Below are 20,946 nucleotides of genomic sequence, written 5' to 3'. Positions count from 1 at the left end.
TAGTATGCTTGCATCCCCTCCACTCTCCCCGCTTCACAGTTGTTTCTCAAGATGTAAGCTCTCAGCTACTATTCCAACTTTCGTGAAGCCTCTCTGCCATGATAGTCATAAACTGAAACCCTAAGCTCCAAATGAAACGTTTTCTTTTATAAGCAGCCTTGGTCGTAGTATCTTATTACAATAATAGAAAAGTAACTAAGACAGAAAACCCTCTTGGAGCTGGAAGTCTCACACTATAAACATGACTGCAGTTCATTATTGCCCTATCCTATGGAAAAAGTCCCAGTGCCTGATACATACAGGATGAACCAAAACCCTGGAAGATGGCAGGTAAAACTCCTGGCCTCCTTCATCAGCCTGTGGTGCATTTTCTCACAGACATATCAGGTCTCAACTTCCAGTTCTTCTCAACACAACAGGTTCCCTATCAAAAGTTACTCTCGACTAGAGAAGAAGTGACACGCTCTCTCTCTGTACATGTCCATCAGAGTTTGGCACAGGGTGCTGCTGGGTAATGGAGAGGAGGCAGAGACAGGGACATCACTCAGTTAATTCAGATATGTTCCTGACATTAAAATCTGTTTGTTTGTTTGTTTGTTTGAAATGGTGTCTCACTATGTAGCCCTAGCTGGCCTGGATCTCACAATGTAGATGTGAGATCCTCTGCCTCTGCCTCATGAGTGATGGGGTTAAAGGTAAGCACCACCACACCTAGCTAGAATCATGTCTTACACTGTTCTTGCCCTGCATTGTAGGAGAGTTTAACTGGAAAAATTCTTTCCACCGAGGAGGGATCCCTATTGGAATTTCAGAGGTCCTTACAAAAATATAGGGAGAAAAAGTGACCAACAGTTAGCTGTAAAATCACATGGGCCTCAATAGAATCCAACTCAGTACATGATAAGGAAAATCCTATGTATTTTTCTGGAGAGTGTCTATCAAATTCTCAAGGTGACATATAGCACACAAATAATATTAATCTAAGAGCCACTGCTATTTCCCACAGCAATACAGACAAAATCCTTGGGCACAAATAAAACTATTCCCAGCTTCTCTCCAATATCCAATTCCATTCTCACCCAAGCCTCTGCTATCCAAACAAATAAATAAAAAATAAAAAATTCTGAGTGCAGAACTGGAATCTTGAGAGAAAAAGTTTGTGCCAGAAGGCAACTTTCCCGAGTCCAAATGTGTGTGTGTGTGTGTGTGTGTGTTTGTGTTTGTGTGCACGCACGTGCATGTGTGATAAATTTCTTTTTGAGACCAATAAAAAGAGCTTGCACTAATGTCATGAAACACAGCAGTCAGAGGTACTTACCTTCCCACCTCCACCATCATTACCTACAAGTCACACACCCTCACTATGACAACAAAAGCACAACATAAGTGCCTCAGAGTGTGTGCAGTTGACATTCGTTATCGGTGTGTGGCATCCATAGCTCTGCCCCGTGCACCAGCATGTGCAAAACCACTCCAGCATGTGAGCGAGCAACTCACCTTCATGAGATGCTGATTTATCCATTTTGTAAATGTTTTCTTTTGAACTTTGTCCCGCTCATCTGGAAAAAAAAAACCAAAAAACATAAAATAAGGTTGGTATGACCCATGCACAGGAAGCTCCATGTCTTGTAGTTAACAAAAATGGTTATGTTCAGAGGGTGTCCTCCTGGATATCCAGTTTCACTAAAATCCATCGACTCTGAGCCATCCGTAAGGAAGCACTATGGGGCGTGTCCTCAGGCTCATCTCTCCCCGGGGCTGTGCTTACTGCCCAGCTGCTATGTCACCTACCACAGTACCACCTCCAAATGGGTTGTCTCACATCAAATTAAATGGAAAGAAACACAAAGGAACTCCACTCGAGTCAGGAACAAGACATGGCTGCCAGCACTCTCTGTATCAACAGAGTACTTGGAGTCTTAGCTAGAGCAGTAAGACAACTGAAGACCTCGAGGGGATACACAGTGGAAAGAAAGAAGTCAAATTAGGGTTCTTTGCAGATATTATGTTATATTATTATGTTAATCCTACCAACCCATGAACATCGGTTTCCTGATCTCTTCTTTGGTTGCTTTCTTCAGAGACTTGAAGTTTTCTCATACAAATCTTTCACTTGTGTGGTTAGAGATTCTCTGAGAGATTCTGGATTTTGAGACTACTGTGAAAGGCGTGCTTTCCCTGATTTCTTTATCAGCCCATGTGGCATTTGTAAAAAGAGGGTTACTGATTTTTTTTAAAAAAGTTAATCTCGTATCCAGCTACTCTACTGAAAGTATTTATCAGCTGCAGGAGTTCCCCAGTGAAATTTGTAGGGTGACTTATGGATACTATTACATCATCTGAGAGTGACTCTCCTAGCAAAGGTGATCATCAGACTCAACACAATCCCCATGAAAATGCCAACACGGTTCTTTACAGAGATTGAAAGGACAATTTTTAACTTAATATGGAAAAAACAAAAACCCAGGATAGCTAAAACCATCCTGAACAATGAAAACAAACAAACAAAAACCAGCCAGAGATCTCACCATTACTGATTTCAAGTTGTACTACAGAGCTATAGTAATTTTTAAAAAATGTTTGGTATAGATATAACAACAGATACATTGATCCATGGAATCAAATTGAAGAGCCGGACACAAATCCACACACACGGGCACCTGATTTTTGATAAAGAAGCCAGAAATACACACAGGGAAAAGGACAACATCTTCAACAAATAGTGTTGGTCAAACTGGATGTCTGCCCGTAGAAGAGTCCAAACAGATCCATACTTAATGCCCTACACAAACTTAAGTCCAAGTGGGTCGAAGACCTCAATATAAAAGCAGACACACTGAACTTGACAGAAGAGAAAGTAAGGAATGACCTTGAATGCATTGGCACAGGGGACAGCTTTCTGAACAGAACACTGGTAGACGCTGTAGTTAGTGCCTACTATTAAGATCAACAATTAATAAATGGGACCTCATGAAAACGAAACCTTCTGTGAGGCGAAGACGAGCCACTGAAGATGGGGGTGATGCTAAACCTCCGGGAACTCTGATTCACAATGTAAGTGCAGGACTGAAACTCACTTGGTGACCTGTCACACATGCATTAGAAGATGCTGCCATCCTCTAATGATGACAACACAATCCTTCTGTTTATCACGATCAGCCGGGAGGAGTGTCACATAGTGCCAAGGAGACCCTCAACTAGGAGTCCCTGCAGCAGGACCAGGACAACAGCTCCAAGATCCTCAGTAACAACCCTGCAGTTGGGGAAAACTTAAGCCTGGGAAGACGGGAGATTTCGCCACCTTCCATACACGTTATTTCAAAAGGGAGTGTACCAGATTACACCACCTAATTTTCCAATTACAAGTCTCGTGGTGACTTTCCCTCATCCTAGTCAGGGATCCTTAACACCGAGATTTATATTTAGGGCACTGTTGCTATGACAACAAAGGGACTGCCATCTTTCCTGTGTATTAGCCAGTTGTTGGTTGTGTGCACTGGCCGGTTAGTATACTGAATCAAGTTTTATAGCATTTCTCCAGTCAAAATGATCTTATTTATAATCAATTTTAAACGGAAGCACACATTTACACTCACCTTATGGAGTGCAAAGTAGCTGAAAATATACAAAAACACCAAGAGCAAACAATAGAATTTAAGGGGAGAAAGAATCCTATAAAGAGCAGTTATTACTGCTCACGTTCTTTCCAGTTTCCAGTAAAGTTCAATGAATGTTAAATGTGCTCAGTGCTACACACAGGCTTATCCTAGGCACAACCATATGCAGGAAAGTTCTCTCAGGCGAGTCAAAAAGTAACCCAGACTCTAACCACGTTCCTCAAGGCACCCCACAGTCTGTCAGCTCTCCCCATGCCAGCCAAAGCAGGTAGTACAACGTTCCTATGCAGGTTTCAGAATCTGCACAGGGAACCTGGGGGAGGGGGCAGGGGGGGTGACATACTAACCCATGCAGCACATCAGTCCCACCAGCTGAGAGCTCCAGTCCTGACCACTTCTCACAAGCTGCCCCATCATTCTGACTCGCCCTTAGGAAGTGTGATGTGTCAGCGGGCTGCTAACTTTCTCCACAGAAAGCAAAGCACTGACTAGACACTCCTACTTCAATGGAAACTAGTCCACACCCCCTTTTAAACAAACATTCGCAAGCCAGAGTACTTTACAACTGCTACTGAAAAGGAGGTAGATTGTCTGTTTCTCTCAGGAAGGGAGCTATCTCTCTTTAAAGGGAGTCCTCGATCTTCCTTCCCCCCTCCCTCCCTCTTTTTAATTTTTGAGAGAGGACAAGGAGGCAACATAGAGGATATCAGATTTTATAGCAGAAGCAACTGAATATTGTCTTCTAACACTGCAGGCAGGGCACCTTTAAAGGCACCTGCAGCTGACTTAGCTCAATGTGTGCTGAATACATGTGACTTGGAAAGCTCCCCTGTATACACTAGACATACTCTTCAGGGAGAACTATGACCATCAGAACACCATCAAATGTTTCTGTACATATTACTCCAGAGGTATGTTCACTTGAATTCCAAAGCAAGACTCTGAGCTGGGTGATAGGTAAACTTGAGAGTTTTACAAACCAGAGCTTATGTACACCCAGTGCACACCTATGGTTACCAGTCAGAGGCCGACCTGTATGATATAACAGAGGGGAATGGAAGTCACGGGTGGGAAGGGAGGGAGGGAAGGAAGGAAAGAGCAGGGGAGGGAAGGAAAGAGCTGGGTGAGGAAGGAGAGGGAGAGGGAGGAAGGAAGAGAGGGAGGCAGGGAGGGAGAGAGGGAGGGAGGAAAGAGAGAGGCAAAACTGCCACAATCTGCAGCCTGAAGATCTTAAGTTCTATTCTAAAGTCTTTTTTCTTTGTCAAACAGAAGCCCTAATCTTGAAAGTCAGAACAAAACATGAAACTCTCAATTTACCAGAGCTTCATTTCTAATGCCAAAAAGAGAGAACCCTTGTTCTACAAAAGCAACACCATCATCAGCCCCTGATACTTATGGAAGCGTCAAACAGGCTTTCCAAACAAAAGGGATGAAAACAGTAACTCTGAAATAACCACACACACATGTGTATTTCAACAATGGGGAGCAGCAAATTTGGTCATGAAAAGACACCCCAACATTGCTAGACTACAGCTGTCAAGAAAAACACAAAATCAAACTTTATGCTCCTGTAATTTATGAGAATGATAACAGCAAATGCAGATCAACAAATAGTCCTTACCTACTGTGATGTAGGTAAGTAAATGACAGCATTGGACAGTCATCTACATAGTGACATGTGCTGAACACAGAAGACATAGGGAAAGGACCAAGACCAGCCACAGTGCCCACTCAGGTTTAAGACAGAGCAGCTCGCCAGGTATCCTGGGCTTCTTTCTGCCTTACGATGGCTGAAAAGAGGAAAAGGGAGGTAGGAGAGGGAGAACCACACGTGGCAGTAAGCAGCGGGAGTGGAACTGGTAATAAGGTCCCCAGAGAAAGGCTGCCTGGGCAAGGATTCCCAGCTGCAGGGGAGCCTCTGAAAAGAGAAACTGTAACTCAGAACATTCTCAGCTGGGGGCACCCCTGCTTGGGAGAGCTCCTTGTTCGAAGTGTAGTTACCACACACCAAATTACAGCATGGTTTTGCAGGCCTTTGTGAGGAATTCCGAAACAGAGCACAGGAGAATGTGCTGGGTAAGCTGATGCTGGATGGGAGGCTTAAACCTCTCTCTGCAAACGCTTTTGTGTTTGGTTTCTCCCTAATTGATGATCAGAACGTAGCTTGCCTGTCAGCATAGTTCTGGCTCCTCAGTACTGGAAGCCGGAACAGAGGTTTAGGTTCCGATCTGAAGAGGAATTTGCTGGTTTAATACCCGTGTTTACGACTGACTAAGAATTTAATACAAAACTTCTGGAATCTGCTCCATCACCTACCTTCTCCTACCTGCAGACTATAAACAAATGAGCACAAAGAGAGTTCGAATTTTTGTTACATTGTTCCATTTAACCAGCAAACCCCACCTCTCTGCTAACCCAGCCCATGGGAAGGACAGAGCGAGTTTACAATTCTTTATCTTTTATCTTGATCTTTGTTATACTAACAGTAGCAACTAAAACAGTTTTGTCTAAAATTCAAATAGACATGAGTGTAAAAACCCAGCAGCTCTACACAACATGAACACCAGGACTCTCTCACACTACAGTGGCACACTTGGTGATCATGAAATGCTTCATTCGGCTCCAGGGGGTGGGTACATCAATGTGAGCCAGACAGAACAAGAGCTCTTGGCTCCAGCGCAGCAGAAGCGCTACACAAAGGTACATGCCCTTGATTTCCCCATGAACACTTTTCATCTTTCTTGGTACCAAGCGTGTCAGAAGAGCCAACAGAATAAATCCTAATATACCTCAGCAGCCTCCATTCATCCAGTGAAAGTCTTTTTTCATGAAGCATATTAACATAGAGTTCCTAATAAATTCTTTCAAACTGTGGCCTCCTGTCACCAGGTTGTGACAAACTTCTCGGAGCCATGGGGATTATAGCCATGAGTCATACGTATAGCGCTTTTCCTTTCAATAAATACAAAGCCAGCCACACTTTGAGTCAGCAGCTAGGATACAAGTGTGGGAACACCAAAGGCAACTATCTGAACCACTGGAAAAAGTGATGGGTCTGGGCTTGCTTCCTAAGGCTAGCCTCCCACCCAACATTTCTTATTTAAATGCAGCCTGCAGCTGGTAGACAACTGCCTTACTTACAGGATCACAGGTGTGGCCTTGTGCCACAGAAGCCACACCCCAGCTCATCCAACCCCAGGCCAGAAAAGCTCTGCCCCACAATTAACTCCGTTGCTGTACCCACCCAGGAGCACTGAGGGGAAATGCAGAGGTGCGCAGACTAGTTAGATAGTGTCAGATGCCAAAGGATCTCTTCCCCAGGCTTACTTTCAAGAGGAAGTCCAGCCAGGGACTCATTCTCCCAACCAAAGCACCCCAACGAATGAGACAGAAAAGAGCTCTAAGAAGTCAGAGGACTTCCCTCTAGAGAGTGTGACCTTAGGTCAACTGTCTGCATGCACAACAATGTTCTAGCGCATGCTTGCCTCGTCTTTTTGCACTTCTTGAAAACTAGAGGCAATTTTTAAAGAAGCAGATGTCTTTGCTCAAATGCCTTTCCAGGCATTTCAAAACACCTTGTATCAGAGGAGTGGTCTTAAACTCAAATTCTGTGACCGCCCTGCTTTGCTTTGCGAGTATGGACACGTCACCATCTAGTCCCTAAAGATCACTGATAATTAAATGAGTTGTCTAATAAAAGTAAGCGATAAGAGAGCCAAGAAAACAGACTGGTCACGTGTATAAGGAAAGTCACATTTGAGGAAGGTTTTGTCATAGCTCAATGTGCAAAACAAAAACAAAACAAATCAAAAAACAGGCCCACCCCCTGCCCCGAGATGAAGCTGAAGCACGGTGGGCTTCGCTGGTACAACTTCTAGGGAATTTGCCATTTATAACACCTGTGTGTTCTCTAGTCATAATACCTACCATCCATATAGCGCTTAGACACACAGGGTTTAAAGAGAGGGAAACTGAGGCACTGAGAAGTTAATCTTATTTGCTCAAGGTTAGAAAACTGATAAGCCACAAGATTCTAAACAAGGGAAGTAGTCTGAGAACCTAATCTCTTGATCCTAAAACTAGCAACTCAGGGGTAGAGGCTACAGAGAAACAAAACTTCAGGGTAAGATTCACGAAGGAAAACGTTCAAGCGGACATTAAATACAATGCTTGATGACCACACTCAATATTTATTCGCTATTATTAGCTACTGGTAGAACATGTAAAATAATCAAAATAAAGGAAAATAGGAAGTCAATCAAGCCATTTACAGTACAATCACAAAGACAAGTGTGACTTTGTATTTGGAAAGGGCAGAATTTACACAAGAACTGGTTTTGTTTCGTCGTCTCCTGAATCCTCCTGAGATATCTTTTACTTCCCTGGCTTCTCATGGTGTTACCTTGAAAATCTGGGGTTCCAAGCAGTTTCAGTTTTCATGCTGAGGCTTAGGAATGGTGGCTCACGTGCTTCATGTTAGCACTGGGTGGGCAATGGCCACGAACTCTGTTCCAGGCCAGCAGGGGCTACAAGTCTCAAACACAAGGCGAATGCACTTTCCAAGAGGTACCCTGCTGGGCTCCTTCAGGGACAAAGACTCCACAAAGTGGCCCAAAAACCTAGTTAAAATAGGCGTGAAACAGTCTCCACTGAAATGAAACTTGCAAAATAAGTAATTTTTTAAATAAAGCAGTGCTTAAAAGCCCCCCTTGGGGGGAGGTGGGACTTGGAGATCTGATTTAGCGCAAGTCTCTTCCGAAGAGATGAGGAGTGTGGAAACCCACAATTTAAAGATTCAGGCAGAGTCTGGCATCTAATGATTTAAAACTCAACGCAGAGCTTCCAAACCATAAATGCTCAGTGTGCATTTCCATATAAAAACCTCGGCGTTAAAGATGGCTCAGACTGCAAAGTGTATGGAGGTTTGGGTTTGTATCCACATAAGGATTAAACAGTTTTGGGGGATATATGGGATTAGATGTTTGTGTCAGTGTGGGCATGTGTGTGTGGTATGCGTTCGTGTGTGTGTGTGTGTGTGTGTGTGTGTGTGTGTGTGTGTGTGTCGTGCACGCATGTGGAGCCACAGGTCAATGTCAGTTATTTTTCTTTGGTTGTTTTCCACCTTATTTTCCTGATACAGGATCTCTCTCTAAACGAGGAACTTATCAATTCTGCTAGGTTGGCTAACCAACAAGCTCCACAGGCCTTCCTGCGTTTACCTCCCCAGTGCTGAAGCTGCAAGCAAGCACATGCTTACCTTAGCCAAGGTTTTTGTCTTTATCATGTGGACGGTGATGGGCTACTGTATGGATGCTACCATGTCCTTATCATTTCTCTTTTAAACAGGTTGCTCTTTTTAAGAAGGCTGCATCCCACTGATCCAGCAGACATATTCTAAGAACTAAGTGCTACGCACTGGTTCTGTAGAGAATAAATCACACGTCTTGCTCAGTCCAATAGGAGAGAGATCCAGAAGCCATAATTTGCCTGACTGTGTGGCATGTGTATAGGGGATCTGAAAAGAAATAATGGATGCTACATGCCTCAAAGACAGCTTAGCATATGGTGGTGTTCCCTCCCAATACAATCTGGTGGAGTTGAGTGCATTCGTGTAACCTAGGTAATGCCAACATCAGAACCACCTTTGAGGGCTTCAGCTAGCTCGGAGTACTCTCTCTATCCATCACATGAAGACAAATCAACGGGAATCCCCCACACCTCATTTTGTATCAAGTTTACCAAATCCCTTCTAGAGAGAGGTTTTAGGAGGCAAAAAAGAAAGAGCACAATTATGAAAATGGGGAAGCAAGAATACAGGTGCCAGGTGTACACACTCACAAGCCAGACACTGGGTCACAACTGCTCCTCCTAACGGAAAAAAACATGTCCTACTGCTGAGGGAACGGATAACTCCAACAGAAAGAGGACCCTGTTGGGCCTAGCACTAGGACGGAGATAGAAACTATGCATTCACTGGTGACTGGAATGCATGGAGTGATATGGAACTACGCATATCACTTCCAGATCTGTGCCCCAAACACTGATGAATAAAATGAAGCTCTTAAAAAAAGTGAAGGTATTCAACGGAAGAAAACAGGCAACGTCAGCAAAACCGACTCTTCTAAAATTCTCCCTAACTTGTTTTTTATAGCACCATGTCCACTATTACTACTGCTTCTCAAATGACAATCTATAAGTAATTACTAACTATACATATATTTCACATATATGTATATGCATATATATGAAATAGCTGAGATGGCTTAATTACAATACTAAAATATACAGCCCCCAAAGGTCCAAAAGCTATGACCACCTATATAAAAAAGAACATCTGCCGGATTTTAATTCAAACAAAATGTTTTCATTTAAAAGATTCAATGAGCCTTGACTATGTGCATGTGATTAAAGAAATGATTTCATAGTTCTAAGGTAAATTTTCCAAATATAAGGATTCTGTGTAAAACTAGCTATGGATAAAGCATTTCAATGAAAACTTAAGATCTCTATCTCCTAAGCCTTGAATAATTACTGCTATTTTCGAGTTACTCAGAGGACAAGTACTTTCCAGAATCAGAAAAAGATAAGACAGAAAATAAGTCTGAGGTAAAAATGGTTGAGCCTCCATTTCTATTTTGTTAGGTTACAGTGTACCACAGAATGTCTCTTCACATCTAATGGGGAAAATGAAAACAAAGCATAAGGCAGATGCCGAGGAGGGACGATTGAAGGCATGTGTGTGGGAATGGCACATACAAGGGAGGGGGAACAGTGATGACACACATCAACAGCGAGCACAGCAGGAGGTAGGAAGTCAGCCCCGGCAATTGTATGATATCCCAGAATCACCCGCCTTTCTGATCCCCAAGCTCTTTTGACCTTTAAAGAGGAGGAAAATTCAGGCTTGAAATTGAGTACAATTTATTCATCACCTGGTAGGCAATGAGCTTGAACACAGGCTGTGGAATCACCTGGTCCGCTTCTTGCTCAGTTCCACCAGAGGAGCAGAGGGCACCGATTACGAAGCTGTACTGGCTGGTTTTGTGTGTCAACTTGACACAGACTGGAGTTATCACAGAGAAGGGAGTTTCAGTTGGGAAAGTGCCTCCATGAGGTCCAGCTGTGGGGCATTTTCTCAATTAGTGATCAAGGGGGTAGAGCCCCTTGTGGGTGGTGCCATCCCTGGGCTGGAAGTCTTGGGTTCTAGAAGAGAGCAGGATGAGCCAGCCAGGGGAAGCAAGCCAGTAAGGAACATCCCTCCATGGCTTCTACATCAGCTCCTGCTTCCTGACCTGCTTGAGTTCAGTCCTGACTTCCTCTGGTGATAACAGCAATGTGGAAGTAAGCTCAATAAACCCTTTTCCCCAACTTGCTTCTTGGTCATGATGTTTGTGCAGGAATAGAAACCCTGACTAAGACAGAAGCTAAAAAGGTAAGTATGTAGCTGGCCCATGCAATGATATTCTGAACTGCATTTGTATATTGCCTTTTACTTTTAGTATAACAACTTATCCACATGAAAAGGAAATCACAGAAATGTCACAGAGGATAGGAGTTGTTATTTATGGTTTCAAAACCAGAATTATTCAGCAAGACTGGACATCTCTGCTGTAGGAGAATTTCCCAAAATGCTTCACTCCTGCCTCCCCTCACTGTCCTATTAAGGGGACCTCAATGAACCCCTCATATAGGTCTGAAAACACATCCTTTCCTGCTCTGACAGAAGAGCCGCAGGGCTCCAAGAGAGAAGAAGCAAATGGCCCGGAAAAAGAAGATGAAGTTCAAGGCGTTGGCCCTGAAAGATCGGGCATACTGAGTTAACGGCAGAAGAGGGCACTTAACTCCGTTTCCTATTTGGCACCCTGGGAAAGTAGCCAGGTACTTGGTCCTGCCTGCTACAGACTAAACACAGAGTCCTCTATGAGTCTGGTGGAGGCATCTGACAGATGTGTCATCACAGCAGGAAATGGGTTCTAGAGCAAGCAGGGGCCCTGAACAGGTCTCCTGGCTCAAGTGTAATGCAAGCTCTCAGTCAGAGCTGAGGTAAAGGGACTCGCTGGCTGGGTCTGCACTTGGCTAATTTTCTTATTGCTGTGACTGCGCTCTGAACAAAAGGCAACTCAAGAGGAGGACTCACGTGGGCCCACCCACTTCAGGTGTAGTCCACCATAATGGGTAAGGCATGCTGGCAGCAGAAGTTCTTCCCTGGAGTCAGGAACATGAGGTAGTCCCTGCTCTCATGTGGACAGACCACAAAGCAGGACCAAACTATTTGCTGTTTGAAGCACAACCCCACCAACCTTTTTTCTCCAACTAGGCCTGATCTCCGAAGGTTCCGCTATCTTGCAAAACAGTGCCAGCAGATGGGGACAGAGTATTTAAAGTCTCAGGCAGAGAAAACCTAATACCCAAACCCATACCCGCTCCTAGTGCACTGTGAACTGTCTTGAAAATCAGGGAACCACAGGGAATCTGGTATCCAGGCAGAAATGAGGTAAAAGCCACCAAGGCTGCTACCAGAAGGCAAGATGGGACAAAGACCACGGGAGGCTGAAGTATCTTGCTTTCATCAGAAAGGCCTAACCACAGAAGCCACATTCCTCCCCCAGAAACCTGGAGAAAGAGTAGGCCACCAAGAGGAACCACACTTTTCCAGCCAAGAGCCATCGAACTATAAAGATGTCATTCCATATCACACTCTCCTTTTAAAAAAGACTCGATTTTAGTACATTTTCTCTACTAATCAGAGGTTGGGACTCATCTAGAAAAGCCAAAAGAAACAAACATTCCTGTACATTTCAAAAATCTGTCAACTAAATCTTTCAGTGAACGGAAGAAAACCTGGTGATACGCAAAGACTAGAGTCACGGGATTTCTAACTCAAAGTAATAAATACGCTGACATGTCAAAAAATATTTATCCCAAGAAATTAATCTTATAATAAGAATGTCCCTGTGGTCACAGTTTATCTTACACTATAAGCCACTGGCATATTTCCTCCAGACCAGTAGGTCAAGTGAACTCTTTCTTCTTCGAGTTGGCTTTTAGTCACAGAATTTTACCACAGCAACAGGGAAAGAAGACAGGTGGGCAGGTGCGGACAACACCGCCCTTCTAACAGGGCCGTGGGTTCACTGAGGATTCTAACACAGTCCCACCCTCCAAGGAGCAGATTTCTGCAGGGTAGATCAGGGTAGATTTCTGCAGGATGAGCAGTTTAACAGGGGTCTGAATGTTACTCTTTGGGGGAACTTCTCATTCTGGAATAGCTCTAATTAAAAATAATCCCTTTTCCTTTTTTCCACCATAAATTGTTTAGACGCCAACCACAGGTAGCTTAAAGCATCGAAGCAAAAATTGTCCAGTTTTTCCCCAATAACCTACTCTATCTTGCCCTTTCTGTTTGTTTCTGAGTCCCAGTGAGGTCACAGACCTCAAAGTTAACTGGCAGGTTGCTTTAGTCTCTTTAAAGCTTCAAGCGCTCTTCCTCCCTGCCCCTTCATCAATTCCTGTTGTCATCTGTTTGCTGAAGTCATTGGATCACTGGCCCAGTGGTCTCCGGTCTAAATTCTGACGATTACACACTGCTCTTTGAATTTACCATAAAATGGAACTTAGATGAACAATATGATTCAAACATACATCATAAGGCTCTCACTTTTTACTCCTGGAAGTTTTAGACCTTAACATCGACGTATTATGTCTCTATATAGTGTCAGTATATTTTTTTGAGATTGAGTTATGCAGGGTATCTCAGGTTAGCCTTGAACTCATGATCTCCTTGTCTCAGGCTCTGGAGTACTGCGATTACAATGGTGTGCCATCATGCCCAGCTAAATCCCATTCATTCTCACTTTCTCTCTCCCTCCATCCCCATTAGCAGTTGCTGCCTAGGTAGCATTAAATGTTATAACATAGTAGGTTTTTTGTTTACCATCCCTTCTTTGCATAACAGTAGCTCATCCAGCAAAGAGAACATTCTTTCACCTAATGTTTTCCCTCTGCAATACAGGTTCAGCTCACACAGGTAAATATCTGACCCTTTCCAGTTTAAAAAACGATGACTTGCTTCCTCAAATCCTACAGACTAGAGAACGAGAGATGTTAGCAATTACAGGAGACAGTTTGGATCCCCAAATTTCTAGGCCGATAAGCCATGTTTTGAGTTGGAGAAAACCAGAAAAGAAAATAAATACCACGTTTAAATTTTAATATATCAAGATTAAATGAGAGGATATAGTAATCTAATTTTCTCTACTATATTTTGCTGCTTGGCTCTGATATAATTTCTTTGGCTTATAATGTAAAACTTTGATAGAAATAGATGCTGTTAAAGGCAAACTTGAAAACACTTAGAGGAAAACCATTTTCCCCTTTTAAGAAAGAATGTGATGTTTGCTCTAGGGAGAATGACCTTCTTATCATCAGTAAAAAAAAAATAAACGAGCTAATACAGGAAACAAAAGGAATTCTTTGCAGAAACAAAATAACCTTAGTTTTCAAAAATAATGAAAGCACAAAAGCATATTTACAACTGCACAATTACAAATACACAGCTGGATACATATTATGAACATGGATAGGAGAAAGGCTGTGATAACGAATAACAAACTCAAAACCAATAGGAAAGGAAGAAAATAAAGCTATAAAGAAAAGAACAAACATCCGTTTGCCATCCCAGTGACTTTCTGCTGTGCTCTGCGTTGAAAGCTGGAAAATGACTGTGTCTATACATAAGCTAACCATTTTCAAGGTCCAGTGAAGACTCAGATGCCTTTGTTCCTACCCAGAAAAACAGAGACCAGCAAAGACATGACAGAGCAGCAATGAAGGTCAGAGGAAGGTCAGATGACGGAGCAAAGAAACTTAAGAGCCAGAGGAAGGTCAGATGATGGAGCAAAGAAACAGAAGAGCCAGAGGAAGGTCAGATGATAGAGCAAAGAAACAGAAGAGCCTGAGGAAGGTCAAGTGATGGAGCAAAGGAACCGAAGAGCCAGAGGAAGGTCAGGTGATGGAGCAAAGAAACCGAAGACCAGAGGAAGGTCATAGTGTCCTAGTTGCCACCTCTGAGGGAATGATTACCACCAGAAGGTGAGAAGACAAAATCCTGCCATTAGCCCTGAGTATGGCAGGCTGAGGTGGGTGGTTAGTGAATGACTGTTACGTTCCTTCTACAAACTGTGGGAACAGTAACTGATTTATTTTAAGAGGACAACAGGATGCTTCATCACCAAACAGTCTGCACAACAACTTTGGAATTCTACTCACTTTATACTTTTAAATTACCAAGCTATTTTGGTAACTTCTTTTTTTTTTTTTTTAATTTTTAAGGATAAAACATTTCATGACTATCTAAATGTCTCAGCCAGAAAGCTATGCTCATTGTCTTTGAGCCACTAAGGGAGAGTGTTGCAGAGGCAAGCCAAGCCAAACCACGGCAATACAGCTGAGGAGGCTGAACAGGGCCAGCCGCCCTCACGCCTCACGTCAGTGAGGAGGAAAACACCACAGCAGTGCGTCAGACCATCAGCTATGACCGATGGACAAGAATGAAACTTTACTATGGGGGGCGGGGGTTACTATGGGGTGTTGGGGGGGAGAGAGTAAATTCTGAGCCTTCCGAACATGAACACTTTCCATGAAACTGCACTGATTTTTACGATCCAAATGTAGACGCAGTCTGCAAAGACAAAGTACAGATGGAATCATCTAATGTCTATTAATAAATCTATGGGGAGAACGAGTGCAAATGGAGCAAGGTCTAAGCATCTTTCTAAGGAAGACACCATCATGAGGAATGAATTATCCAGGGAAACACATGTCAGAGTTGCCCACTCATGCACACCATCACTGGTCTTCCCATCATAGCAAGAGTCCTTAAGTGAAGGACCAGCCTTTCTAGAAGCCACAAGGATTTCTGTTGTGTCCCAGGAGCCAAGCAATCTGTGGGTTTCCACAGAAAATAAAGGCTAAAATGACTAGATATAAAGAGGACAGCCAGGGGCTGGAGAGATAGCTTAGCACTTAGTGCACTGGCGACTCTTCCAGTTGGTCCTGAGTTCAATTCCCAGCAACCACGTGGTGGCTCACAACCATTTGTAATGGGAACTGATGCCCTCTTCTGGTGTATCTGAAGACAGCAACAGTATATGCACATGCATAAAATAAACAAATAAATAAATCTTAAAAAAAAAAAAAGAGGCCAATCACACAAGGTCACATATATCACACTAGTTCAGTGCTCGAGAAAACTGACAAAGGGTGTGGGATCTCTAAAAAGCATTGTAGGTATGTGGCAGAGCTCTGTGCCCTCTAAATAGATCTAAAAAGATCACTATAGGTATGGTGCACAGCTCTGTGCCATCTAAAAGAGAACTGTAAAGTTATAAACATATCACTTCCTAAGACATTGCTACAAACTACAGACAGTACTGTGTGCTTTTCATGTACCAATTCACTGACTCCTCCAGTAAGAGCATGGGAGGCTATTACAACTGAATCTCTCCTGTGGATGAGAAGGCTAAAGCACAAACACTTAGTAAACTTAGTCAGGCACGGTGGTTCACGCCTATAACCCCAGCAATCCTGACACTGAGAGTGGAGGAGCCCTGTTGAGTTCAAGGCCAGAACTTTGGGACTACCAAAGTGAAATCCTGTCTCAAAAGCAAACCAAACAGCCAACCAGAAAGATCCATAAAACACACACAACTGTTGTGTTACTAAAACATGTCCACAAATTGGTAAATCAGCTTTCAAAGAAGAATTCCTTCTTATCCCAGGAGTGTGGGGACTGTAACAACAGAACACGGCTGGCGTCGTAAAAGCAGTGTGGTTTCCTTCTTGCTTTCGGGGCCACAGTGTCTTGAAAACACGTAAAATGGTGTTTGGGGAAGCTCAAAGGGAAGGGTCTTGGGTGGCCTGCTCCTGTCAGTTCATGAGTCACATTGAGTCTCACGCAACCACAGTCAGTCCTCAGATGACTGCAGGCCCGGGTGACATCTTAATGTCAATTCACTCAACCTGCTCCCAAACTCCTGGCTCACAGGAGAAAATGATATATACAAATGCATATGATAGACAGACAATAACAGATGACGGACAGAAGAGAAACAGGTCAATAGATACTGTACTGCTGTAATTTTATGAAGATATCCCAACTTCCAAAGCACTGAAATTATGGGAGACCTCACAGGAAAGTAAATAATACGCTCTGAGATCACATAAGGCTCAGCTTGCTGTCCTAGTGTATACTTAAGTTTAACCCGCTTTTAAGAGAACAAAGAAACCAGCCTCACTTGCCTAACTTGCCATGAAACCAGCTTTTATAATCTAAGCTAATGCCAGGTTAACACAAAATCTTATGTATTCCCAACCCAGTTAATGCATGTGTGTGTGTGTGTGTGTGTGTGTGTGTGTGTGTGTGTGTGTGTGTGTGTTGTCCTCGTTGGCTGAAGGCAGCTAACAGCTTGGAAGCAACCTTACACAACAAAGATTTGCGATAAATGATGAAAACAGAATACGGAGATAGCTTGAAAAGGTATGTTCCACTGTGTTGCTTTTCTGGGTGCTTCATGGTCAGCTGGGCTCAGAAAAATGTCCTTCCTTGTAAAAGTCTGTTAAGGATTTCTGTAAAGAATTCCTCGCTCCCTTCCCACGCCACACTTTCTGGACTGTTCAATACAAACAGAGCACAGCCTTTTGTTGGAGAGAGACAGACACAGACATCAGACAGCATACAGAAAGGCACAAGCACACACAACACACAGACGACAGACAGTCCAGTAAACACAAGCTGCAGACAGACAGAGATACAGAGAGGTGGTGAATGTATTCTCGCTCCTTAATACATTTATCAATGCAAGCTAACGAAGTTTACGGTCGACAAAAAAGAAGCCAGACAGTACGGCTCCCGAGCACCATCCCGCCAACGTGAGAAGCTGAGTCTGAGAAGCCATAGTAGGGGATTTCTCCATTCTGGTGAAATATTAAAACCTGCTATACAACTTCTGAAATCCCAGGTGCCTGGAGTTCCCTTTGACAAGTAAGATGAAGAGTTAATCAGTCTTCATGAGCTGACCTCAGGTCAAGAGCATACATCACAAATGCTTTTGACTGATCATGCACAGACACTGACTTGTCAGTCTGGCCATTGCTTTCGGCCAAATCCTCTTACACTGCGTGCTTGCCTTCCCCAAGCTCAGAGAACAACAAAGCAAAGGTGACTTTCATGGGCAGCTCTCCCAGATCCCAAGTCCCAGATCCCAGCAGGTGCTGGCCCCTAACCCCTGAACACAGTCCGTGTCTTTAAAACTAAAGAAGTTTAAAACTCCTTCCTCCACCTCTTCTTCTACCCCCTCAATATATATATATATATATATATATATATACATATATATATACACACACATACACATATGTGTATATATATATACATATACATGTATATATACATATATATGTGTGTATATATATATATATAGTTGCTGTGTGATTACACAAGGTTTTGCCCTGACCTTGTTCTCATTATATACTTTGTAAGGTTAGGGTTTTTTGTTTTGTTTTTTTTTTTTAATATGAGACTTTTCTGACCTATGAGTTCCACTGAATTCATTCAATAAAACAACGAGCACATATTTTAACAGCTACTGTGTATGCAACCATGAACAACACAGAGACAGACCTGGCCCACAGAGGTTTCTAGTGTTTATCTCGGGGAACCTGCTGCTCACAGTGAGGTTACATATTCCAAATTCCATTACATATTACCAAATGTTCACATACACATAAATAAATGCAAGCTCCATATTGTGTGGCAAATACAATAATTAACATTTCAAAGTGCTTCTGTCTGCCTTGAACCATCCCAACATTTTACAGGTATTTTATTTTTCTTTCATGAATTAATCAAGACAGGGTAGGAGAGAAAATGGGAAGGGGAGGGAGGCATGTATATCTAACTGAATGGGAGAGGGAAAAAGCTCAGAGTTTCTGTGAACAAATGGCCATTTACATCAAGGAATGGTGGTCCAGCCTCACAAGGAACTCACCTTATCACCTAAATTTTCTACAGCTGAATAAATACGCTTAATATACAGTGCGTGGTTACCTAAGGCTCAGAAAGGCTTTTGTTAGCCAGCTTGGAAGAGTTCCTGCTAATAAAACTGAACACTACAAACAGATTGATATACAGCTCAGCACAGCAGTAATTATAGTCCAGTTATTACTACAGAATAAGAAGAATTAAGTTTCCTGTGGAGGGAGGGAACCTACATGTTCCTGAGCACCCTTCTTTTACAAGCAAAACCTTCTGTAGACAGACAGAACTCACACGCTCACACGTACACACACACACACACACACACACACACACCTTTAAGGAAGAGGCTGTCTGACTGTTGGGAGATGTCCTCCACCTACAGAGGCCTCAGTCAATTTCACTACCCAGTGCTCCTCTGCTCCCAAGTGGCCGAAAGGAAAACTGCACCACAAGCCCTGCTGGAGCTCCTCCTCCTCCTTCAGAGGTCCCCTGGACAAACCTTCAACACAAATACCATCTGTTAGTCTGCCTGGCAGGTGCCCTTTGGTTGTATTTCCTTTCATTACTTTCAGCATTCTGGTAATTCTGGTCCCCATCACACACTGTTGGACTTCTCATGTGCATTACGTTGGCAAAATGTCATGTGCTGTTTAGGCCTGTTAAAAGGGGAACCTGGGAGTGAGGGGTCCCTCTGGATCTCCTCCAAAATCCCTGTGGTTAGAAACCTGTCAGAGGGTCCCTAACTGTGTAACTAGAAAGAAAAGCAGCTAAGGGTGTTAAAAACTTAGAGCCTTTAAAAACAGCTAAAATGTAACCATTCCCAGCAGAGGTTACTATTGTTTATCCCATACTATAATAACACCGGCAATCGGAAAAGGAAGGGGAAGTTCATTTTCGGGAGTCTCTTCTTCAGTAGGCATTCTGGGTGACTGCAACTTCCCCAGTGAGTTTACTGATGGATGACTCTAAGTGCCCAGTCTGATGTTATCTCTCTACTGCTATTGGCACTTACTGGGACACTCACTGGAAGGTGCGCCCTGCACTCACCCTGGAGCTCCAGATGACTGACCCAGGGAGGCTTCTTCCCAGGGGAATCTCTCCCTGGATGTTTTGCGTGCATGATTTGGCAGTGTTTTGCAGTCAGCTACCCCCGATTATTCTTTTACTTACATAATAAACTCTCATTCAAAACCATAGCTATTGCAGATCATTCACCAGACTAAGCAAAACAACTTCCTATGTTCCCATGGCAACAGCAGCCTGAACTCCCAGGCTGCAGGGTCAGTTCTCAGCTGAAGAGTCCAGCAAATAGACTACACGCAGAACAATTAACAGCGATGGCCCCGTTTCATTTATTTTTCCTTTAATCTTTGCATTCCCAGCAATGACCGTGCTACCTAGCAGAGAGAGCATGCAGAGGTTTCTGGGGATCTGGAGATGAGAAGAAAAGGAAAGACATTAGGGAGAAGGCCTGAAAAAGAAGAAAAAAACCCACTAAATTCATAATCAGAACACTGGTATACAACCATCTATACCTAAGTAGCTATATCAACAGAGGGCTTCAGAAGGCCCACTTCCTACTGTAAGGGAAAGGCTTCTGACGTGTAAACATTTAACTGTCCGTAGGACCACCTGTCAAGCTTGTAAAAGACGCTGCCTGTTCTGATTAGACTTATTATCAACTTGACATAAGCTATGAGATAGGGTCCAGACTTAGCTGACCTTCACCTGAGAGGAAGGAACTTCGCTTAAGAAAATGCCTCTATAAGACTGGGCTAGCCTGTAGAACCTTTGCTTAATTAGTGGTTGATGTAGGAGAGGCTAGCCCATTATGGGTGCAGCCATCTCTGGGCTGGTGGTCCTGGGTCCTGTAAGCAAGCAGGATGAGCAACCCATTCATTGGTGAACAAGCCAGTAAGCAGCATCCCTCCGTGGTCTCTGCATCAGTTCCTGCCTCCAGGTTCCTATGCTGTTTGAGTTCCTGTCCTGACTTCCTTCGGGGATAGACTACAATGTGGAAGTGTGAGCCAAGTAATCCCCTTCCTCTGCAGTTTCTTTTGGGTCACAGCAATAGAAACTCTGAGACAGGCCCTATAGGAAATGCTGTCTTTGGTCGGATTTTCCACCCTGAGTCTCCTGCCTCCTTCCATTTTGCTTTGGGCATTTCCTCCATAATTCCTTGTATGACCTAGAACTCCTCAAGCCTCTCTCTGCCCTGACTGCAGACTTGTGCCACCACCCAGCTCTCTGATTCCATGCTTCAGAATGGTTAGAGTTCCGACACATGTGGGC

The 20,946-nt window shown here is 43.4% G+C and overlaps 1 protein-coding gene across 22 annotated transcripts in view; it reads right to left on the bottom strand.

The window, feature by feature from the left end:
* The window catches only part of Dst (dystonin), a 415,027-nt gene that overhangs the window by 227,796 nt on the left and 166,285 nt on the right, over window positions 1–20,946 (bottom strand). For 21 of the 22 annotated variants that reach the window (XM_031367095.1, XM_031367096.1, XM_031367099.1 and 18 more), the window contains one exon: window positions 1,498–1,559. In XM_031367095.1, coding sequence (XP_031222955.1) covers window positions 1,498–1,559 — 62 coding nt within the window. Of the gene's footprint in view, window positions 1–1,497; window positions 1,560–3,964; window positions 4,047–20,946 lie in introns of those variants that run through there. The other variant, XM_031367107.1, reaches the window with a different exon arrangement.

This window comes from Mastomys coucha, unplaced genomic scaffold (genome assembly GCF_008632895.1).
Source record: "Mastomys coucha isolate ucsf_1 unplaced genomic scaffold, UCSF_Mcou_1 pScaffold14, whole genome shotgun sequence".
NCBI classification, from domain to species: Eukaryota; Metazoa; Chordata; class Mammalia; order Rodentia; family Muridae; genus Mastomys; species Mastomys coucha.
Note: the sequence above shows the minus strand (reverse complement) of the source record. Positions and strands in the feature narration are given on the sequence as shown.